This window comes from Peromyscus eremicus, chromosome 15 (genome assembly GCF_949786415.1).
Source record: "Peromyscus eremicus chromosome 15, PerEre_H2_v1, whole genome shotgun sequence".
Classification (NCBI taxonomy): Eukaryota; Metazoa; Chordata; class Mammalia; order Rodentia; family Cricetidae; genus Peromyscus; species Peromyscus eremicus.
Window position 1 is genome coordinate 38,780,393 of NC_081431.1, and position 23,695 is coordinate 38,804,087.

At 40.3% G+C, this 23,695-nt stretch overlaps 1 protein-coding gene across 1 annotated transcript in view; it reads left to right on the forward strand.

Annotated features, from left to right (window-relative positions):
- Cep350 (centrosomal protein 350) overlaps positions 1-23,695 on the forward strand; it is a 153,832-nt gene that overhangs the window by 111,351 nt on the left and 18,786 nt on the right. Inside the window, exons 29-36 of the mRNA XM_059280711.1 lie at positions 1,964-2,172; positions 6,138-6,282; positions 10,036-10,196; positions 13,956-14,092; positions 16,644-16,726; positions 18,411-20,380; positions 21,167-21,571; positions 21,686-21,832. Of these exons, the coding sequence (XP_059136694.1) occupies positions 1,964-2,172; positions 6,138-6,282; positions 10,036-10,196; positions 13,956-14,092; positions 16,644-16,726; positions 18,411-20,380; positions 21,167-21,571; positions 21,686-21,832 (3,257 nt within the window). The remainder of the gene's footprint in view (positions 1-1,963; positions 2,173-6,137; positions 6,283-10,035; positions 10,197-13,955; positions 14,093-16,643; positions 16,727-18,410; positions 20,381-21,166; positions 21,572-21,685; positions 21,833-23,695) is intronic.

The window sequence follows — 23,695 nt, forward strand, 5'->3', positions numbered from 1 at the left end:
TTCTCAATCCTAAATGCTATGCATGCAAATCTAATAAAGAGGGAAAATTACAAGATCACTTCTGTAGATTCAGAAAAAGACTTAGGATCACATGCATAAACCTCAGATAAAAATACACATGGAGAAGAGCTGTATTTACCCAGCAAAATAGTATTAATTCAAAACTAAACAAAAACCCCCGGACTTAAAACAGATAGAATACTTAGTGATAAAACAGAAAACTTTCCCCTTGAAAATGTTTATTAAGCATTGTATGAAGGCTCTAGAAAGTTCAGTAAGGCTTGAAAAACAATTAAAAGCTGTATGGACTGAGGGGGAGATGCAAAATTCTCATTACTTACAGTTCATAACGATATGCACATAGAACACCCAGAATTTGGTGCTGGAGAGATGGTGCATTGGGTAAGAGTGCTTGTCTCATAAGCATAAGAACCTAAGTTTGAATCTGAGCACCCATGTAAAAAGCTGGGCAAGCATCCATGTCTGCTTATAATCCCAGAACTGTGGGGGGCAGAGACCTCTGCCAGCTCCAGATTCAGTGAGAGATGCTGCCTCAAAGGAGTAAGGCAGAGAGTGGTAGAGGACACCTGACCTTTCCTAGTTTCCACACATGAGTGCACAGGCATATATAACTGCACATGGATATACACGTATACCCCTTCTCTCTCTCTCTCTCTCTCTCTCTCTCTCTCTCTCTCTCTCTCTCTCTCTCTCTCTCTCTCTCACACACACACACACACACACACACACACACACACACAATTTGCACTTTATTAGAATAATGAATGAGTTTAGCAAAGTCATTGGTTAGGAAATCCAAAAAATGAAACTCAGTTGTGGGCTGGAGATGTAACTCAGCTGCTAGAATGTTTGCTTAGAATGCATAAAGCCCTGGGTTCCTCCCCCAGCACCTGGATGTGGTGGTACAAGACTGCCTCCAAAGTGGGGGCAGGAGGATCAGAAGTTCAAGGTCACGCTCAGCTTCACAGTAAGTTTGAAGCCAGGTTGGGCTATATGAAACCCTGACTCTAACCAAATCAACAAGCACCCCACTCATTCATGCTCTTGCATGTGGCCCTGATTATATTAACTGAAGCACTTTAAAAGGGGCAGGGCAGGGCAGGGCAGGGCAGGGCAGGGCAGTGCTAGAGAGATGGATGGCTCAGTGGTTAAGAGTGCTTCCCACCCTCAAAGGACTCAAGTTCTGTTGCCAGCACCCATGTCAGGTGTCTCACAACTGACCTGTAACTCCAGCTTCAAGGGCTCCAGTGCTTTCCACTGGCTTTCTTGTGCACCCACACAGACATAACACATTCACACAAACACACATACACATAAATAAAAATAAATTTTTCTAAAAAAACTTTGGAAAAAAATTTTGAAAGTAGGAGAATTCATTGGAAAGAGAGAGATGATCAGTGAGAGTAGGAAGAGAACAAGAGGAGACAGTAGGTGAGTCTGACACATTATATACATGTATGAAAATAGAGTGAACTCCGTGATGTACAATTAATAGACTATGAACAGGTAACCCTGTATCTGTGGACAGTTGACATGCCACCATCAACTTCGCAGACTTACGGAGAAAGAAGGGACTCTCCAGTAGTTGTTGATGGGAGGAAACACGGAAGTGTTGGGTCCACACCTGACAGTGTGAAAGACCTGGACTAGCCAGGTACGAAATCATTTCCAAAATGAATGACTGAAGCAGCTTCCACTGCAAAGGGGGTGTGTTTATGAATCGTAATTGCTCTGCACCCTCATGCTTAGATTGCCAGTCATTGTCACTGGTTATACATAGTAAATGCCCGCTCTCAAATGGTATCAGCCAGAATTGCTGATGAACAGACTTAGTAGTGCATGTGAAGTATTGTGGTTTTATGCTGGAAACCAAAAGTGTAACAAATTTAACTTGTTCATTGACAAAGATTGGACAGTTATCATTTTCACCCTGTATTTCCAGGAATAACAAGTGAAGAGGAATCTCCAGTGCCTTCCTACTCTCATCGAAACAGTGAAAATTGTATTACAGAAGAATTAGACGGCCCTTCTGTGCTATGCATACCTTCTGAGTCTATGGTACAAGCACAGACCGGGAGTCCAGATCACAGTATACTTACTGAGGAAATGGTTTTTTCACAGGAACTGGAATCTACCTCTCCTAGTAAACATGTAAGTTAATGCCTATTTATATATATATATTTTGTTTTGTTTTGTTTTGTTTTTGTTTTTTTGAGACAGTGTTTCTCTGTATGACAGTCCTGGTTGTCCTGGAACTCGCTCTATAGACCTAGCAGGCCTCGATCTGAACTCAACAGAGATCTGCCTGCCTTTGCCTCCTGAGTGCTAGGATTAAAGGTGTGTGCCACCCAGTGCCTATTTGTATCTTAAAACTCCTTTGGGAAAAAAAATCTGTCTAGAAGATGTTACTGATAGTTATATTATTCCTATTAATGGTAGCATTGGTTATCACTATACTTGTAACATACAGGATTTAACATTTGAAGAGAAATAAAACTTTTAATAAGCTTATATTTATAAGTATATGAATTTGGCTTTAGTAGCAGTTAAAATTCTACATTAACAAGGCTAATAATATTAAAGAGATAGTGGCTTAGTTAGATTACTATTGCTGTGATGAAACATCGTAACCAGTTGAGGAGGAGAGGGTTTATTTTGCTTACACTTCCACATCACTGTTCATCTTCTAAGGAAGTCAGGACAGGAACCTGTAGGCAGGAGCTGATGCAGAGGCCATGGAGGAGTGCTGCTTACTGGCTTGCTCTACCTGCTTTCTTTCCAAACCCAGCTCAGGATGGCACCAAACAGTGAGTTGGACCCTCCTCCATCAATCACTAATTAAGAAAATGCCCTAAAGGCTTCCATACAGTTTAATCTTATGGAGATATTTTCTCAGTTGAAGTTTCCTGCTCTCAAATGACTCTAGCTTGTGTCAAGTTGACATAAAACTAGTCAGCACAGATAGAAGAAATTCTAAAGTCTGTAAGAAGGCCAATGAGATGGCTCAGTGGGTAATAAGGGTGTTAGCTGCCAAGTCTGATGACCTGCGTTTCATTCTTAGAACCTTCAAGGTGGAAAGAGAGAACTGACTCCTACAAACTCCTCTGACCAGCACATGGTATGCGTGCATATGTGCACACATGCGTGTGCACACACACATACAGAGCATTGAAGATTATTTGTGGAAACATGACAAGTTCTTTTGCAAATCCACTTTGTCTTAAAAGCAGTAAGATCTTAAAACATACCAAAGTGCCTTTGCTATAATTTAGTTAATAATTACTAATTCATAATCAGAATAAGAGTGTTGATTTTATCACTTTAAAATATCTGATATGAATGGTTTTCAATTACTATACTGGGAATTATTAGAATAACATTCTCTGTATTTTTTTATTCTGTACTTCATAGATAAAAACTCAAGTTAGAAACTTATCTGCTTTTCAAATTGATTTCTAGGAGATTAAGATATTAGCATAGCAATATGAAATACTAACAAATGCAATAGTAAAGCTTCTTTATTGAAAAAAAAAGTTACTTATGTACTTGTGTATGTCTGCATGTGAAAGTCAGAAGACAACTTGTAGGAGTCAGTTCTCTCCTCCTAAACCATGTATGTGGGTTCCAGCAGTTGAACTCAGGTTGTTCTAGGATTGGCAACAAGTGCTTTTATCTGCTGAGCCATCTTACTGGCCCAGTTCAAACCTTATGTTTAAAAATGTAGATGGGGATATGTGTAGTTAGAATTTTGTCTTTAAATTACTATTTTATTTTGTGTGTATGGATGTTTTGCTGGCTGGTATGTCTGCACCATTTGTGTGCCTGGTACCCAAGGAAGCCAGAAAAGGACAGTAGTTCCTGAAACTGGAGCTACAGATGGTGATGAGCCACTGTGGGTGCTGGGTACTGAACCTAGGTCCTATGCAAGAGTAGCCAGTGCTCTTAATCCCTGAGCCATCTCTCCAGCTCAGAATCCTCATTTTTAGTATGGGTGGGAAGAATTAGTTGTATGATTCCATATTGAAAAGTTAGTCAGATTAATGTGTTTAGCATTTTTGCACCTGAAAGATTTAGCATAAAAACATTTTGATGGGCTGGAGAGATGGCTCAGAGGTTAAGCGTACTGACTGATCTTCCAGAGGTCCTGAGTTCAATTCCCAGCAACCACATGGTGGCTCACAACCATCTATAATGAGATCTGGTGCCCTCTTCTGGTGTAAAGGCATATATGCAGGCAGAACACTGTATACATAATACATAAATAAAATCTTAAAAAAAAAATTTTGATTGTTAATGCAGAGCTGATTCCACATTATGTTGAAAATACTACATTGCTAATGTTCTTTTGCACAGACTTAAAAATGTTTTTAGAATACAGAAGGCTTCTCATTATCATGCTAGTGGTTTTTTAAATTATTGTATGGTAATAATAGGCTTATGGTATAGGTAATTTACTTATAGTATAATTCCCGTGGTCTAGAGATCTTTGTAACTGAACTGTGCATTTTAACACAGTTTTATTAATTTCTAAGTCCTGTAAATGTATTAGCTTCTACCTAGCATTGTTACTAGCTTCATTTTAACCACAAAGCTGATTAAATAGGCATTTTTCCTTCTGAAGAAAATGTGTAAAGGAAATTAAAACAAGTGATGTACTAAAGTAGATTTTTTTTTATTTTTATTTTTTATTTTGGTTTTTCGAGACAGGGTTTCTCTGTGTAGCTTTGCACCTTTCCTGGATCTCGCTCTGTAGACCAGGCTGGCCTTGAACTCATAGAACTAAAGTAGATTTTTATAATTAAAAAGTAGTATTTTATACTTATCAAATACCAGGTAGTATGCTAAGTACCTGACAGGAACGACCTCACTTAACCCTCACAACTGCCTTAGAGTGTAGGTAACAGTGTAAATCCCTGTTCTGAAGGTCAGCAGGTGAAGACCCTCCAAGAGCTGGAGAGGTGGCTCAGTGGTTGAGAGCACTGGCAGAGGGCTCAAGCTTCCTTCCCAGCATCCACATGGTGACTCACACCCACCTAAAACTCTAGTTCACACATGTGGTGCACATACATACACAGCGGAACACTCAGACACATAATGTAAAATAAGTGAATCTAAGGACAATATTTCTTTAAAAGACCTGTCCAAAGAAAGTCCTAGACACAGAAAGTGGTGGTGGCAGGACTCAGGTCAGCTGTCCTCACTTCCTTTTGATGACAGGATAGAAACTTTGCCTTTCGTGGAAAGTAAAATGTCCATGTCTTTGTGGACAGTCTCACACCATTTTTTTCTATCCTCTCATAAAAAAAAAAATAGTACATTTTTAGTAATTTTTAATTAAGTGGATAAGGAGAGTAAATATCACCAACATATTAGCCATTTGTAATTTACTATAATTTTTAAGCATGTTATTTCATAACTTATTTTCTGTCTTTAAGAAAAATTAGGTTCCTACCCTACCTCCCACCCCCCACCACACCCAACCACACCCCCTGTCCCCCAAAACAAAACAAGAAAGGTAAAATTAGCCAGATGTGGTTGTTCATGTCTGTATCCCAGCACTCAGGCACAAGGCAGGGTGATTGCCACAAGTTAGGCCAGTATGGGCTACATAGTGATTTCTAGGCCACCTGACTTCAGAGTGAGAACCCAGCTTAAATTATGAGAATATAATGAAACCCAATATTTTATGCTAATCAAGAAACTGAGTTACAGGGGCTCAGTGGTTAAGAGCACTGGCTGCTCTTCCACAGGACCCGTGTTAAACTCCCAGCACCCGTGTGGTAGCTCATAACTGCCTATAACTCCAGTTTCAAGGAATCTGACAGCTTTATACAGACATACATGCAGGTAAAACATGAGTGGACATGAAATTAATTTTTTTTAAAGAAAGAAATTGAGTTAAAGAAGAAAAAGAAAAAGCCTTTAATAGAATTAGTAAACTTTTTTTAACCTTTTGTGAAATTATATAAAGTTGTGTTAAAATTCAATATATTCAACTTATTATGTAAATTACTAAATTTGGTGTTCACTTGGTATAAAAATGTTATAAAATGTATTTTAAATATAAGTTCAGTTTTATGACAGAATAATTCCTGTTTGGCTTTCTGTTTGAACAGTCACCTCCCAAAAGCTGTTTATCTGTGTCAAAGCAAGAGTCTAGCAAAGGAAGTCCTAGGACTGAAGGACACTGTCACCTGCCTGTCAAGTCTCATCAACCCAGTTACAGTTGGTCAGATGAATCACTGTCTGTGACACAGTCAGGTAAGGGTGCAGTGAGTTTCTTGTCTTTGTTTTTGAGTTCTCCTTTAAAAAACTTTGACCACATGCTAGTACTCTGTTTTCCTTTGTTGCATTTGTGATTATCATTTTTTTTTCTTTTTCTTGCTGAGTGATTATCATTGATAATTATCTCCTTCATTCTACAAATTGTAACTAACTTGATTCTCTTGTGTTAGTGGACATTATTTCATGGAAATGTCTTTCCTTTTTCCTGTGTCAGACACCATCTTCGTGTTCCCACAGCACTCTGTACTTCAGTGTGCCATACTTGTACAGCACAACTGGTAGCTGGCCTTGGCCCACCAGGTCTGGAATGACCTGGGGAGTAGCTTCTGCGTTTGCTTAACATTGGTAACACCAGTGCCTCATGGGTACTGTTCATTTCATGTGGTGGGTATTTATTATTTTTTTCAGTGAGTTATTAATAAAGCATGAGGATAGAAGGTTGTGGGAAATGATGGCACAAATCTCAAAGGTGCAGTGTGGAGAAGTGACAGCTTGCTTGTGTTTGCCTACACCTCTTCTCTTCGTGTCTCTGTTGGGTGTTATTTTGAAAGACTGAAGAACTTCTACCCTGCAAGGCTTCAGACGTTTGTTGGGAAGCATATCTAAAAGAGAAGTGCTGTGTTTATTAGAAATGTGAGGAAAATTAATGCAATATTGAGTATTGCCATACTAATTAAAGTGATAAGCATATATTGCCGTTTGAGGTCATTTGAGTCGGTGTTTATTTTATTTTAGTAGAAATGGATCAGTTGTTGTGAGAGATGGTGGACTGAAGAAGTAGCTTAGTCAGGAATGTACTTGCCGCAAGTGTGGAGACCTCAGTTCAATTCCTAGAACCCATGTATAAGGGAAACTGGTATAGTGGTGTGTGATTGTAATGCTGGCCCAGGGAAGTGGAGAGAGGCAGATCTCTGAGCTTCTTGACCAGCTAGTCTAGCCTGTTTGGCAAGAAACCATGTCTCAGAAAACAAATTGGATGTGCCTGAAGAAAAACACCCAAGGTTGACCCCTGGCCTCTACCATATACAAACACATGCATGTGCACCCACACCCATATGAACATACATACACATATTTAAAGGGTAGATGATGTACCATAATTCAGCTGTTTTCCTGGTGGTTATCTAGATTTTCTTAAATTTTTCACAATTGTAAATAATGCTTTAAGAAATATATACAATATTTTTTAAAGCTGAGAGATTGATAGTAATAGAATTGTAAGGTCAAACAGTTGAAATTATTATCTTTTATGTTTATTAATACTTGCATAAGTTTGTTTTTCCATGTTCTAGTGCAGACTTACTCTGGTAGAGTACAGTCACTAGACATGAACTGGGTGTGTACTTGGAAACCTGGGCTTCTGCTTTGGATCTGTTACTTACTGATAATCTTCAAGTTTGCTTCCCATACTGCATTCTCTTTTCCACTGGAAGCAACAAGGTGATGCCTTAACCAGCTTTCAATGAGTTCGATGTTAGAGATCAGTGATAATATTTGTGATACTTTTATTGCTAAAACTTAAGTAAGAAAAAGTAATTTTAGAAAAATAGCTGAGATTTCTGTATTATAGGTGAGATGTAGCTCTTCATGAGGACATTATTATAAATAGTATTTGAAGAAGTAGTCGGTTTTAATGTGGTAGGGTTAAAAGGGAATCCTGTTAGCAAGTCAGTACAGTCAGTGTGTGAGAGGTAATCAGAAACCCGAGCAAACACTTCCGACCAAACCACGTCTGTTCATCTTGACAAACTAAAGTGTCGTTTGCCTCCTCCTTCCCATCTCCTTCTCTTCTCAAATAATGCTTATGGCAGAGCATTCCGTAAAAATAATACTCACCTAGAGAATTGCTTGGGTTCAAAAAAAATGTGTAGAAAGATTATCTGTTGATAAGGACTGAGTGTAGTAATAGATGAAGGCAGATTTATGATGTATTCTCATCATATCAGAGTCTCTGATTGCCTTTCATTTGCTTGCCTTTAGTTTCTTCAGAAGTTGAAACTGTAAATACTCTTCAAGGTCTTCATCTAAAAACTCCCAAGTTTTTCATCAGCTGCTGTTAATTCTTCAAAACCATAGACTCTAAACATAATTTTATTATAGGTCATAGCTGACATGCAGTTTTAAAAATACATTGATGGAAAATGATCTGGAGAGCAGAGTTTAAGTGTGGTCTCCTGCACTTGACAAGGCAACATCTCAAGCTTCCAGGGCATGTAACTCTTGGTTTGTTGAGACAGGATGTCCTGTAGCTCATGCTGGCCTCCTGGTTCCACCTCCCTAGGATTGGGGTTACGGGCATGTCTGACATTCTTGGCTTAGAAGCATATAACTCATCAGACTAGAGAATTAGAGATTCATATTTGATCTTAGGAAAGATGGTGATTTTTAACCCAGACTGCAGTGCTCCATGCTAGAGCCATTAATTGACTGAGTGTAAAGCTAACCCCAAGCACGTAGAACTTTCGACTTAAAACCAGTTACTTTCTTAAGGAATTAAGAGAAGGCATGTGAAGAAGGTGCTCGGTTGCCCTGCTCTCATCACTGATTTTTTCAGTATGCGTTAAGTCAGTGTTAAAGGGATCACAGGAACTCAGCGGTGCTTTGTAGCCCAGATATTTGGATCCCACCATTTTAAAGAGACAACAGTCATTTGCATTTCAGTGAACTCTTTAGTTCTTAGGTAACTTAATCTAAAGTACCTGATAAAAACCTTGTCTCAAGATGGAACATATACATATTAGCCTTGAGGCTTCAGTCTGATAGTATTGTTATTGCAAGTTTATTTAGTGTTTCACTGAGCATTAGTGTGTGGAAATGCGATCAGTGTGTGATTCAGGAGGTGTGAGGAGGAATAGTCACTGTGTAATTTCTGGGTGCAGTGAAATACGCAGTGCCTTTAAATGGTGCCTGTTTGTTTTCATAGCTTGTGTATGACAGGTTATAATGAAGTGCTTTCTCATGATGTTGCCATGACTGGGCCTCTCATGTGCAGATCTAAACTACCAGGGAGAAACAAAGTTGAACCAGCATCATTTGAGTGATTTTAAAATCTTTCAAAGAAAGAGTGCAATAGGGTATATTTTCCTCTTTTTATGTGATAATAGGAGTCACAATTTGAAAATATAAAATTTTAGTTTTATCCTAATTTGACTTTAATGTCTAAGGACAGTTGTATGAATGTCTTGGCACCAGAAGTCATTTTTTATAGAATGTACAAATTTCACTGACATAAAAATTTAAACTTCAACCACGTATCTTGCTAAGATAGGGTTTTTCAGCATCTAGTTACAGCTTCAAATCCTGAGCTGACAAGATTGCTTTCTGGATTAAGAATGCTTGCTTCGAAAGCCTGACAACCTGAATTCAGTCCCTGGAACCCACAATAGAAGAGAGAATCAACTCCCAAAAGTTGTCCCCTGGCTTCCATACATGTACCCGAATTCATGCACACACATCGTACACACACATCGTACACACACATACATTCTTCACAATCATTATGAGTAAAATAAAGAAAAACAAATAGTACCATCAGAAATTAGAAAGTAATTAGGAAGACTAAGGAAAAAGAAAGATCAATGGAAAAGTAAGCACACATTTTATTAACAACATTTTTCAGAAGCTCAACTTTTTAAATTAAATGTTAACTCTAAGCATTACAGCTTTTCTTTATTACTGAGTTAACTTGATTCTTTGTTGAAATGAATGAAAAGATTTGGTGTCTTTCAGAAACTACATCTGACCAGAGTGACATTGAAGGTAGGATCAGAGCTCTGAAGGAGGAGCTGCGGAAGAGAAGGTCAGTTGTGGAGCAGCTGAAGAAGGAGCAGAGGAAAAGGCAGAAGGAAAGGCTGAAAGCCCAAGAGGCCAGTCTGCTCCGACAGCTGGAGGTAAGGTGACGGGGAAGCGCAGCTGTTGCAGTGTGTTAGGAAAGTAGTGGATGGGGATTTTCAGGAGCCATGTGTGTCGTATTTTATCGTCTTTAAAAATAAATCCGAAGGTGCCCCAAATATTACAGTATTGAATACTAAAGTACCTTTTTTCTGATTAAGATTATGGTTGTGAGAAAGATTATCCATATTCTCTTAAAAACATTAAGATGGATGAATGGATGGATAGACAAACAGATAGATCTAGATACTAAAATTTTTGTAACCTTTTCTCTCTCTTTTACTTGCAAGTAGACCACATAATTATTACAGTCCTGGAGCTAATTTAGGACAGCCCCTAGACAATGGCTTTCAGTTGACTCTCCTCCTAAGCTCTAGCATCTAGACACTACATCTACCTGACACTAGAGATCGAATTTTGCTGCTGATCTCTCCTCCTGTGTCCTCCTCCAGTCCCCGTTCCCACTGAATGCTCTTTTTCCAGGTGCCTCCGCATTCATTCCATTCCCGTTGCCCGCAGTCTAGGGCCCTGGTTAGCGTTTGAAGCCTTTACCTGCATTATCATAGTCTCTTAGTCACTGTTGCCTCTGCCTGATTTCCTGCAGATGTCCATCTCTCTGTCTCTCTGTCTCTCTGTCTGTCTGTCTCCCTCTCCCTCTTCTCTTTCCCTCTGTCTCTCTCACTTTCAAGTTTGTTTGTTCCTTCCCAACCTCTCCCTGCCCCCTCAACCTCTTGCTGCCTCCCCACCTCTCTCTGCCTCCCCACATCTCTCCCTGCCTCCCCAACCTCTCCCTTCCTCCCCAACCTCTCCCTGCCTCCCCCAACCTCTCCCTGCCTCCCCCAACCTCTCCCTGCCTCCCCCAACCTCTCCCTGCCTCCCCCAACCTCTCCCTGCCTCCCCCAACCTCTCCCTGCCTCCCCCAACCTCTCCCTGCCTCCCCCAACCTCTCCCAGCCTCTCCTCAACCTCTCCCTGCCTCCCCCAACCTCTCCCTGCCTCCCCCCACCTCTTCCAGCCTCCCCCCACCTCTCCCTGCCTCTCCCCACCTCTCCCTGCCTCTCCCCACCTCTCCCTGCCTCCTCCAACCTCTCCCTGCCTCCCCCAACCTCTCCCTGCCTCCCCCAACCTCTCCCTGCCTCCCCAACCTCTCCCTGCCTCCCCAACCTCTCCCTGCCTCCCCCACCCTCTCCCTGCCTCCCCCACCCTCTCCCTGCCTCCCCCAACCTCTCCCTGCCTCCCCAACCTCTCCCTGCCTCCCCCACCCTCTCCCTGCCTCCCCTACCCTCTCCCTGCCTCCCCACCTCTCCCAGCCTCTCCCTGCCTCCCCCAACCTCTCCCTGCCTCCCCCAACCTCTCCCTGCCTCCCCCAACCTCTCCCTGCCTCCCCCAACCTCTCCCTGCCTCCCCAACCTCTCCCTGCCTCCCCACCCTCTCCCTGCCTCCCCACCCCTCCCAGCCTCTCCCTGCCTCCCCCAACCTATCTCTGCTGCCCTAGCCCTTGTTGTCCTAAATCACAGTGTCATAATGGAGTCCATCTGAACCGCCTGCTAAATGACAAGAATCTGGTCTCAGGTCACCACCAGAGGAAGCTGTCCAGATATGGACATTTTAAAGTTTTCAAAACAGTTGAAACTCTTCGGCCTTAAGTTTACCAAATGAGAAAAAGTGCATTGCTGTGTTGAGCCACAAATTTTCCATCCTTTTAATTAATTTTTACCCATTGATCTTTGTTGTTCAACACAGTTCTTCCTATGTTTGTTTACTAGTTTTCTTATGAAACTAAGATGACTATTTTTATATGTGGGAAACTCAGATAATTGAATGTATTTTTATTTAATCGTCATAGCAATGAAGTATGGGTGTTACCACTGTTGCACAGATAAGGAAACTGAGTTTTAATAAGATTAAGGACTTATCCAGGGACACACAACCCATAGGTGAAAAAGGCAGGATTCTATTTCTAATTCCAAATTTTAAATCTTTCCATGAAAATAAGCCTGTTAATAAATGTGGAATAAACATTTGCACATGTACATCATGTGGAGACAGAGCAGGCATCATAACTTGCATGGTGTTTCAAAGTTAGAAAAGTGGTTATGATAATGACCAGATCCTGGATAGCCAAACATTCCTATAATTAGCTTTAAGAGACTGAAACAGAAGTGGGAGTTCAAACCAACCTGCCCCATACAGGGAGTTCCAGATCATTCTGAGCTAGCTACGGAAACCCTGGCTCCAGGGGATACAAGTACACATCAGCAGACACAGTGACTGTGCTGTGAGTTCATGTTGGAATGCAGTGGGAAAACAAGTTATAAATGAAGGGGACAGGACAGGAGAGGCTAGACTAAGGAGTTTGGGCGTTATCTGACTGGTCATGCAACTCTGAGCCATTAAAGTAATACTGGAAATAAGAATAAACAGTATTGCTAAAAAATGTTCATTAATATGATTCTAGTACTCAGAACATGAAGCAGGAGGATCTCAAGTTTGAGCCAAGCCTGTGCTACATACCAAAATCCTGTCTGAAAGTTCAAAAAATATTCATTGATAGAAAATCTCTAGAAAAGTGCTATATGATCCATCTCATTCAGTATTTGGCTAAATGGCTAAATAAAAATGAAAGAGAGTTATATATTTAAGTTTTGAAATTATATTATGTCATAGAGAAATATACATGACAATTTATATGAAAAAAGACTTAGTGGACTTTATGGGTCACCATTTAATAAGTGAACTAAACTTAGATCGGTATTGCTTTCGGATCTGAGTAGCTATGCCTTCTATGTAGACCTAGCTGGATGGGCCGTGTATGTTTAGTTAATGATTAATATCAGAATTTATCAAACATTGATAATTCAGTTGAAGATAATATGGATAAGAGTTATAAAAGTAGGGATTTTAGTCTAGACATTAAGAATCTGTAGCAATTAAAATGGAGCCTTTAACAATCTTTCTTTCATTCTGTAAACACTTATTAACAACCTAGTTTAGGCCAGACATCGATACATCCTGGATAAAAAGTGCTTAACTCTTGTTTTCAGCTACTACATCAATAGAGTTGTACAAGTGAGTTTAGCCCTCCAAAAGGAGAACAGACATAATAGGTAGAGAGCCCATCTTGGATGCCATACTAATGATAGTTATGAGCAGTGAAGTTCTGGTGACTAGTAAAGAGTGTGTTTTTTAATAACCAGGCAACATGTTAGTAATTCCGACCGTCCGACTGGTTACACTCAATTTCCCTCAAGTACTTACTATATCTTAAGAAATTTACTACCATTGAAACTCAGGAAAAAAACAAACCCACAAAGTAGGGTGTGGTAGCTCACACCTTCAGTCCCAGCACTAGGAGGCAGGGGCTGGTAGATGGAGCTCTGTGAGTTCAAGGCCAGCCTGTTCTACATAGTGAATTCCAGGTCAGCTAAGGCTACATAGTGAGACCCTACTTCAACTACCCTCCTGTAAAAAAAGCCACAAAATAATAGTGTATCCTTTAGAAAATAGCATATAACAAGTTTTTAATGTGTCTGGGTTTGTATTACCATTTCATAATACTTAGCTTTGGATTGAAACTATCATTTCTTTCTCCTTTTTTGCAGTTGTTGAAGATGTGGTAGGGAACAAGGAGGGAAATCTTTATGTTCTGTCTTTTTACTGGTTTAATGTTTAAATTATGCTATTTAAAAATTTTAAATACCCTTATGATTTAAAATAAAACATTCTGCATAATAACTCCTCTAACTCTTCTAAACTTAGACTTACGATGAATTCATTAAGAAAACTGAAGGTGAGCTTAGCCAAGATTTGGACACATCACCAACATCCAAACTTCAAATTAAAACTCTCTCCTCTGTTTCTGAAAAACCCAAAATCAAGCCCCACCCACTACACAGGTAGGAACTTAACTTACATGTATTCTGCTTTATTTGAGAACGAAAAAGGAAAGAGTTTTAGTAGGAGTTATCTTTTAAGTGACAGTAAGTTATACAAGTAAAAATACTGTTGTTTCTAACAAATATAAAGTGTTGCATATGATAAGTACAAATTAAATGCATAAAGTACAGATTGGCAATATGTGTTTTTAACCTGCAGCCTGGTGGGTGCAGGGAAATAGTATCTCAGCATTGGTGGTAGTAGCAGGAGAATTAGTTGTAGATCTTTTGAAAAACAAGGCAATGTTTTAGAAGGCAAAGATATCTGTAACCTTTAACTCTATAACCTCATGTCAAAAAAAAATAAGCTTGATAATATATATAATACCAAAAACTATTTGCATAGTATATTTATTATAACACCCTTTGTGTTTATCGTAGTATCTATTTATAGTCATAAGACATTGGAAATAATCTTTAATTCCAAAAATGAGTAAAATATCTCAGTAGATTATGGTTCTATTCAGGTAATAGAATATTGTACACCCAGTAAAAAATACAGAAGACACAGGTAGCAGTAGTAGAATATATGTTATACTAGATTACAAAGTCAAGTTATAACATCTAAATGGTTTGGACAGTGGGTAAGAGGCCAGTGAGTACAGCTGAGAAACAAGGAAATGTGAAAGGGAAGAGCATTCATGCATGATGAAGAGAGAGCCAGTGGGCAGACCATAAAAGGTAAATGTGATAGGGTATTGCTGGAGTCAGGAGAGACTGGAAAGTTAAGCAAAAGCCACCGTAAAAGCTTTGTATTCACTTATTTTACTGTGAGAAGATGTGGGCCTTTAAAGTTGTTTTTAAAGTATTTGGAGGGCTAGGACAGCTTAGTGGTAGAACACTTGCCTACCACGCACAAGACTCTGTGTTTTAACTACTACTGAAACTCAGGAAAAAAACAAACCCACAAGATAGGGTGTGGTAGCTCACGCCTTTAGTCCCAGCACTAGGAGGCAGGGGCTAGTAGATGGAGCTCTGTGAGTTCAAGACCAGCCTGTTCTACATAGTGAATTCCAGGTCAGCTAAGGCTTCATAACGAGACCCTACTTCAGCTGTGTGTTTTTAACCTGCATTGATATAAGAAAATAGGAACAAACCAAATGCTTTGCTGAGTATGGTATTGCCTGCCTGTAATCCCAACACTCAAGAGGTTAAGGACCATGAGTTCTAGACCAACCTAGGCTACATATTTTTAGATTACCCTGGTATACATAGTGCAATTCTATGTATTATCCACCCCACCCCCACCCCCACCCAGGGAGCTTAGAGAGATAGCTCAGCACCTAGGAGCACTGGCTGCTCTTCCAGGGGATCTGATGCCCTCTTCTGGCCTCTGCAGGCATTGCATGCACACAGTGTGCAGGCATACGTGTAGGCCAAACACCCATATATATTCATATATATATATATATATATTAAGAAAGACGGAAAGGGAAAAAGAAAGAAAAGAAAACAAAGGCTAGAGAAATGGTTCCGTAATTAAGAACACATACTGCTCCTATAGAGGACCCAGGTTCAATTCCCAGCACCCACATTGGATGGCTCACAACCATCTGTAACTCCAGTTCCAGGAAGCTCCAGTGCCTCTGTCTTCTTTGGACACCTACATTTATGTAAACACACGTACACACAGACACCTACACACAGAGACACAGAATTGAAAATAATTTTTACAATTTTTTAAAAAGAAGGCGAGGTGAGACAGCTTGGCCAGCAAAGCAGTTGTCATGCAAATCTAACAACTTGAGTTTGACCCCTGACCCCAGAGAACGGTGGGAGCAGAGAATCAGTTCAGCAGAGTGTCCTCTGACCTCCACACACGGACCCCGGTGCTGCACATACTAACCCTCCAAGATAGTAAGAGTTGATAAATAAAATTTGAAGGAAATTGTTGAGGCTGGAGAGGTGGCTCAGTGATTTCCAGCACTTGGCTGCTCTTGCAGAGGACTGAGACTGGATTCCCAGCACCCACCAAAACTCCAGTTTCAGAGTATGTGCCTAGGGTGAACAAGACTGGCTTCACCTTTATCTCTTCAGAACAAGAGAGACTGTGTGTGTGTGTGTGTGTGTGTGTGTGTGTGTGTGAGAGAGAGAGAGAGAGAGAGAGAGAGAGAGAGAGAGAGAGAGAGAGAGAGAGAGAGAACATATGTGTGTGTGATTTTGGGTTTTAATGGTTGAGGCATACATACAAAACAAGGAAAGGAAAATAAAAGGCATACTTCTTGCCCTCAGCTAGCAGGAGGAGAAGAAGTTGAGTGGTTATAAATCTAGATGAATTTGTAGGTAGAAAGGCTAGGTAGTGTGGCCTGGTGCCTGGTGATCTCTACTGTTCTCGTGGAGTTCATCCACAGAGAATGACAAGGGCCAGAAACAGGCTTGGCTGTGTAAGGTGGCAGCTGTTTGAAGCACCTCCTCAGAGAAGAGGGAAGACTTGTCTAAGAATGTCCACTTATTGTCAGTTATTGTAGTATCCACGTTATAGTTCATCTTGTTATTACTTTTTCCACTTCAGATCTGAAACAGCAAAAACATGGAAATCCATACCAGAGTCAGAGCGCTCCAGAGGCTCCTTGGCATCCATTGCTGAACATGTTGGTATGTGCCTGAAAGAGCCAGGTTGTGTGGACGTAGTTGAAGGCCCACAGAACTCCACCTCTACAGAAGTGAATTTCTGGGGGCTACAGAGCTGGCTCAGCAGTCAAGAGCATGTAATGGTTTCCTAGAGGACCCACATTAGGGCCCAGTACTCATCTCAGACTGGTTATAACCGCCGCTAACTCTGCCTGCAGAGGCCCTTAACTCTCTCTGGACTCCACAAGCACCCACACACGTGACAGACAGACAGACAACCTTGTTAATTTAGAGAAGTTCATTTCCTCAATGATTGTGCATTTTTATTACTTGCATTTAATCTTGCTCTTAGTTCTCTGACAGGGTCTGATTGTTGCTTACTTTGATTGGAAACTGGGGCTCAAGTCATCCTTTCACCTTAGACTCCCAAGTGCAGGGACTTTGGGGACTTTGGTCTCAGCACTCAGTTCTTTTTAAATCAGTTCTTACTGTCCCGCATTTCTGATAAAAAGTGAGGCATGAAAACCAAATAGCTGCATGCTATTAATGTCTCTAAATTCCTCCCTAATCAGATTGTGTATCTATTACGTGATAAATGATTATAGTTTTATTGTTCAGTTTAACTCAAAGATAACAATTATTAGAAAATTATTACTGAAAACAAAATGTTGGAAACTAAACTGAGGCAAATAAAAACTGCCTTCCTACCACTAATGATAAAGTGGAGATTTGAATAAAAAACCTAATTCCTGATTTGTTAGCTCATTATATCATACTTTCTTCTTAGTTTGCCACTTTAGCCCTAGATTCGCAGATAGAGTAATCTTACATTCTCATATCTCTCTCTTTCTGCTGCCCCCCGCCTCCCTCCCTCATTCTCTCTTTCACATATACACACACATCAGAGAACTTAGAGTCTCCAGGAAAATTCATTAAATTTTGTAAAAATGTTATTGTGTGTGTATGGGTGTTTTACCTACATGTCTGCACCACATGTGTGCCTGGTGCCTGAGGAGGCCAGAAGAGGACATCAGACCCCCTGGAACTTGAAAGTTGCCATGTAGGTACTGGGAAATGAACCTGGGTCTTCTGCAAGAACAGCAAGTTCTCCTAACTGCTGAACCATCTCTCTAGCACCAAAAATTTATTTTTTAAAAGAATAATTAATAGAAGTATACCCCACCCCATGTTCATCTTCTTAAAAACTGTACATTCTCTATACAGCCTGTTTTCCCATGGTTTGAAACTATCATATTAAGCATGGTATCATAAACTTAGTCCCTGTTACTTTATAAATTATTCCAAACTTGAAAATTTTAATTATCTATTTATTCTCATTATAGTATTGAAAATACTGTTGCTGTTGTTTTTGTTTTTCAAGACAGGCTTTCTCCATGTAGTTTTGGTGCCTGTCCTGGATCTCGCTCTGTAGACCAGGCTGGCCTCGAACTCACAGAGATCCGCCTGCCTCTGCCTCCTAGTGCTGGGACTAAAGGCGTGTACCACCACCGCCCGGCTATAGTATGTGTGTGTGTGTGTGTGTGTGTGTGTGTGTGTATTTAAAGAAGAAAAACTTACAGAATAACCAAAATAAGTCACATTTATTGACCAGAGTTTTTCTTAACTGAGATTTGGCTTTTATTTAAATTTTGGGTCTCAGATTTGAAAGACTGATTAAATAATTTTATGTGGTTTTTTCTTCTTTAAGATTCTTCATTATCATGTTCTGAGAGAGCCCTATCGGAAAGATCATTATCTGCATATGCAAAGAGAGTGGTTGAGTTGGACAGTCGGATAGAAGAACACTTACAGGCCTCATCTCCAGTTCTGTCTTCGAGAAAAACCCGGACAGAATCTGGAGACTCTCTCGGAAGTGCACCTTCATTACCTCCTCCTAAGGAATTAAGTGCACCTAATAAGACCTATGATCTGTCAGAGGCTAAGGCTGAAGAGGCTAGTCAAAAATCAGAAATCCAAGAAATAGAATACACACAACTGGAGAAAAGCGAGACCGAAGATGCCTGTTCTGGGCAGTCGGAGAGACCTGAAGGCTTGCTGAAACTAGACCTGACCTCTGAAATCCCTTCAAAGAAAGAGCTGCCTTCCGACTCTACAAAGATTCAGAAAGATTCAGCTAAATCAACCATTGAAATTTTTCATGAAAAAAAGGAAGTATTGAAAGAGAGTCAGTCTGATCAAAGTCAAGACATCCAGTCAGCAAGAGATATCCATGAGCAAAAAGGCAGAGAGAAAGGGGACTCGGCCTTGTCAGGACACCTTTATGCTCCTAAAGAGTCATCTTATTCTGAAGATTTTGAAGTGTCTTCTTTCAAGAAAGGGATTTCTGCTGAAGAGATTAACAAAGATGACTCCGAGGTGTCCTCATCGTCTCTCAGAAAAGACTCACCGTCCTACAGAGAGAAGTCCCAGCTGACGAGGAGCTGTAGAAGTCGAGCGTCTGGGTTTGGTAGTGATGATGAAATCAGTGAGTGCCTAAGTGAAAAGAGCCTTTCCATCCATAGCAGTGTTCACTCTGAAAGGCTGCTGGAACTCAAGTCCCCTACTGAGCTGATGAAAAGTGAGGAGCGCAGTGACGTGGGACATGAACACGGCCTTCCTGCTTCCCTTTCCCTGGCTGCAGTTCCTGCTGCAGATGAGCTACTGGACTTCCACATTGGGGATAGGGTGTTAATAGGCAATGTTCAGCCAGGCACTCTTCGATTCAAAGGTGAGACTAACTTTGCTAAAGGATTTTGGGCTGGAGTAGAACTGGATAAACCTGAAGGAAATAACAATGGAACATATGATGGCATTGTATATTTTGTGTGCAAAGATAAGCATGGTATTTTTGCTCCTCCTCAAAAAATATCTCACATTCTAGAAAACTTTAATGACTACATAGACATAAATGAAGATGAAGAATCTTATTCTGATGAACATTATCAATACTATAATCAAGAGCAGAAAGATATAAAATGTCTAAAAGACAAAGAAGACGATGTAGCCGAATATTTTTGTGAGAAATCGCTACCTAATATGCATAATCTAGAAGCCTCAGTGGATACAGATAGAAGCCTTAACATAGAAACAGACAACGAACTGGACATTTCTGGGGTCCTAGAAGCCCATGTTCACCAACAGTCTTCAGTAGATACCCTGATTGCTAGTAAGGAGAGCAAGGCCCTTGATTCGGGCGTCACAGAAAATGTTCCCGATGCTGCAGGTGCTACTCCAGACAGCATGGCTTCTGAAGAGTCAAAGCTACAACAGCTTGCAGAGAAGGAAGAGAACTCCTATTCCCAAGTTTCAGAAAAGCCTTCTACCCCACTTCTGGATCTTTTAACAAGAGAAAAAAACCAATTAGAAGCTCAGCTGAAGTCATCAATAAGTGTAGAAAAAAAGTCAAAGCAACAACTAGAAACAGTCAGCTTACTGGCAGACAGTTTACTAAAAGATTTTGTGACAGACACAGTCAGTCAACTACAACAAATCAAAAAGGCTAGGAATGAGAAAATCCAGCTTAGCAATCAGGAGTTTCTTGACCAAAAGGAAGTACTGCCCCAAGATCCAACCCAAAATATTGAGGAACAACTACCCAGTGTTCCAAGTTGCTTTTTAAGGTCTGAATTGGAAGATGAAAAAGAAGAGCTCTCTTCTCCAGACATGTGTCCCAGACCTGTGAGTATTTTATCTAGAGGAGAGTCTGATTGCCTTTTATTCTGTGGCTTGAGGTGGACATATCCCCCAACCTGCTGCTTATTAGATATGATCACTATGTTTTTCAAGGACTTGTAGCTCTTTTTCTGTCTGAAGTATAATTGCCCTCTGTTATGTCATGAGTAGTCACTATAGGGTTGTCATGAACACTGTCAGGTGGTGGGATCTGAAACATCTTTTAAACTACTGTATTGATGACCCCTGTAATGGTCCACACATTAGATCTCCTTCCAGATTGTTTGGAACTTTCTAGTGGGGTTCTCAACCCAAGTCTCTCTCACCTATCTATTCAGTTATGGTGCCCTACAGAGATTACCAGTTGTAATGTTGATTTTGATAAAACTGAAATATATTCTCTATGACATAGACTCAGACCATCAGCTTGTTTAGGTTGCCCATGGATAACTAAGGAAAAGTAATGATTTTGTGTAACTTGAGCCAGATAATCACCAAAGGTAAGAATTTTCGTTTCCCATTTCAGAATCCCAGTGATTGTCCTTCAGAAATAGAATGATTAATGATATACAAAAGGAAAAAACAAACTAATGAATAAATATTTTATTATAAAATTGAATGATTAGGTTTATATAAGCAGAATAGTGGAAAGAGGATAGTTTTTTTTCTTGTTCATCATTGACCATTGTATTGTACTTTTACATATAGAGATATTAAATACATAAGTAATAGATATGATCTGCATTTTATAGTCACTAAATGGTCCTTTATTTGAATGTTTTATTTCTATAGGAAAGCCCAGTGTTTGGTGCCAGTGGGCAAGAAGAGCTAGCTAAGAGACTCGCTGAACTTGAGATCAGCCGCGAGTTCCTGAGCACATTAGATGACCAAGACTGGTTTGATGAAGATTTTGGTTTGAGCTCTTCTCACAAGATCCAAAAGAATAAGGCAGAAGAAACAATTGTACCTCTAATGGCAGAACCTAAGAGAGCACCCCAGAAGCCATGTGAAACATTGTTGGCGGTTCCCCACACGGCAGAAGAAGTAGAAAGCCTTGTACATGATGCAGCAGAGGAGCTTTGGAAATGGAAAGAATTAGGCCAGGACCTTCAGAGCCTCAGGATTCCTACGAAACTGCTGGGCTGTGCCAGTAAGGGTCTAGACATAGAAAGCACTAGTAAAAGAGTCTACAAACAGGTAACATACAAAGATCATTGTTCTTCAGTTTCTTGCCTATTTTCTGAAATTTGGATTCTCAGCCATTTTATTACTGTTGCTTTGTGTTTTGTTTGTTTGTTTCCCTCTGTTAAGGCGGTTTTTGATTTAACAAAAGAAATTTTTGAGGAAATATTTGCTGAGGATCCAAACTTGAATCAGCCTGTCTGGATGAAGCCATGTAGAATCAACTCGAGTTATTTCCGACGTGTGAAAAACCCAAATAACCTTAATGAAATCAAGGTAAGCTGCAAACTATCAATTATCTCCATTGGTTGTTTATTTATACAGGTCTATAAATGACGTAGAAGCAGGTTCTTGTCTATATATGCCATATGTATTTGTTGACTGGGTCCATGAGTAATAGAGGGTATGGTGAAAGGGAACATTGACTCCTGGAATTTCTAGGCCCTGGACAGTCAGGTCCTGCCTGCACATTGGTGCAGTCTATCTACATAGTCTCCTTACTGCAGCAAGTTTTTGTTGTTGTTCTGTTTTGTTTGGTCCATGCTGACCTTGAACTTTGAGAATCCCAAGTGCTGAGATAATAGCCTCGAGTCACCAGGCCTGACTATCGAAGTTTCCTTTTCAGAGCAGTGCTTCACAGAGTTAATATACATAGAAATCATCTGGGATGCTTGTTAAATGGAGCTTCTGAGGAGAACCCTAAAATTCTACTCTCAAGTGTGCAGTTGCTAATACTGTTGAGTCCAGTGTTGTTTGTGAGCAGTGAGGTTTAAGCTTCGAGTTTTTCAAACTTAATTATAAAAATCCTTTTAAAAAGATTTTATACTTGCAGACACCAATTTATTTAGAAGATGTGTTGTGTGTGGTCAGAGGTTGGCAAACTATGGGCCATGGGCCAAATCTAGCCATTAACTTTCACAAATCATCTTTTGTTGGACCACAGCCAGACTAATTTGTGTTTGTTGCTTTCCTACTCTAGCAGTGGAATTAGATAGTTGTGACAAAGACCATGCAACCACAAAGCCTTACATCTGATCCTTTACAGAAAAGCTTCAGCCTCTGGCTTAAAGTTAGCAGTTTCTCAGAATACACTTGCACCCTCTATCCTTCCACTTATCCACAGTAATAAGCCTCTGAGTGCATTGTGTGCCTGTCTGTAGACGGGAGTAGTGGTTTGAGGCACACATTGGCAGTCTGAGAATCTTGTCCAATGATTCTGATTCATAAATGTGTTCTCCTCCACTGAGATCATTGTTGATTGATGGAAACACCTTTAAAAGTAATTAAAAAAAAATAAACTAAAGTAAGACAAGACATAATATATAGGCCATCATCAACCGCATATCATATGTCTACACATTAAGCATAGACTAGATACTGCATACTCATTTTAATATTATTTTTTTGTATTTTTTTGTACTTTAAAAGGATTTTTAAGAATAATTGATTAGATACTGTTAATAGTTAAATTGCCATGCTACAGATGCACATAGTGGCACATGCCTGTAATCTCAGCATGTAGGAGGCTGAGGCAGGAGGATTATGAGGAGTTTGACACTAGCCTGGGCTATAGAGTAATACTCTGTCTCAAAAACCAAAGTAAGGCAAAGAACTTTCCCAGGCCTCTCCTACTGAAGTATTCTTAGTGTTTTAATGTAATAATTTGAACTTTGGTGTTTGAGATGAGGCTTGCACTGTTCTCATACAGCCCTGCTTCCAACTATTGATGTGGGGTTCCCAGTTCAGAGACAGATTTTATGCTGTCTTTACCAGTTTGCTGCCTTCAGGTTAGCTGATGGGTGCTGGAGTGATGACTCAGCTACTCTTGCAAAGGACACAAGTTTAGTTTCTGGCACCCTCCTCTGGTCTCCTACATGAACATGCTCATATGTGCACACATGTACGCGTAAGTGTTTTTCATTAGCTAATGGTGGTTCTTTTAAAACATCAGCTCTAGCAAGGCAGCAGTGGCGCACACCTATAATCCCAGCACTCAGGAGGCAGAGCCAGGCGGATCTTTGTGAGTTTGAGGCCAGCCTGGTCTACAGAGCAAGATTCAGGACAGGCACCAAAATTACACAGAGAAACGGTGCCTCGAAACCCCCCCTCACAAAAAAAAAAAAAAAGTCAGCTCTAGAG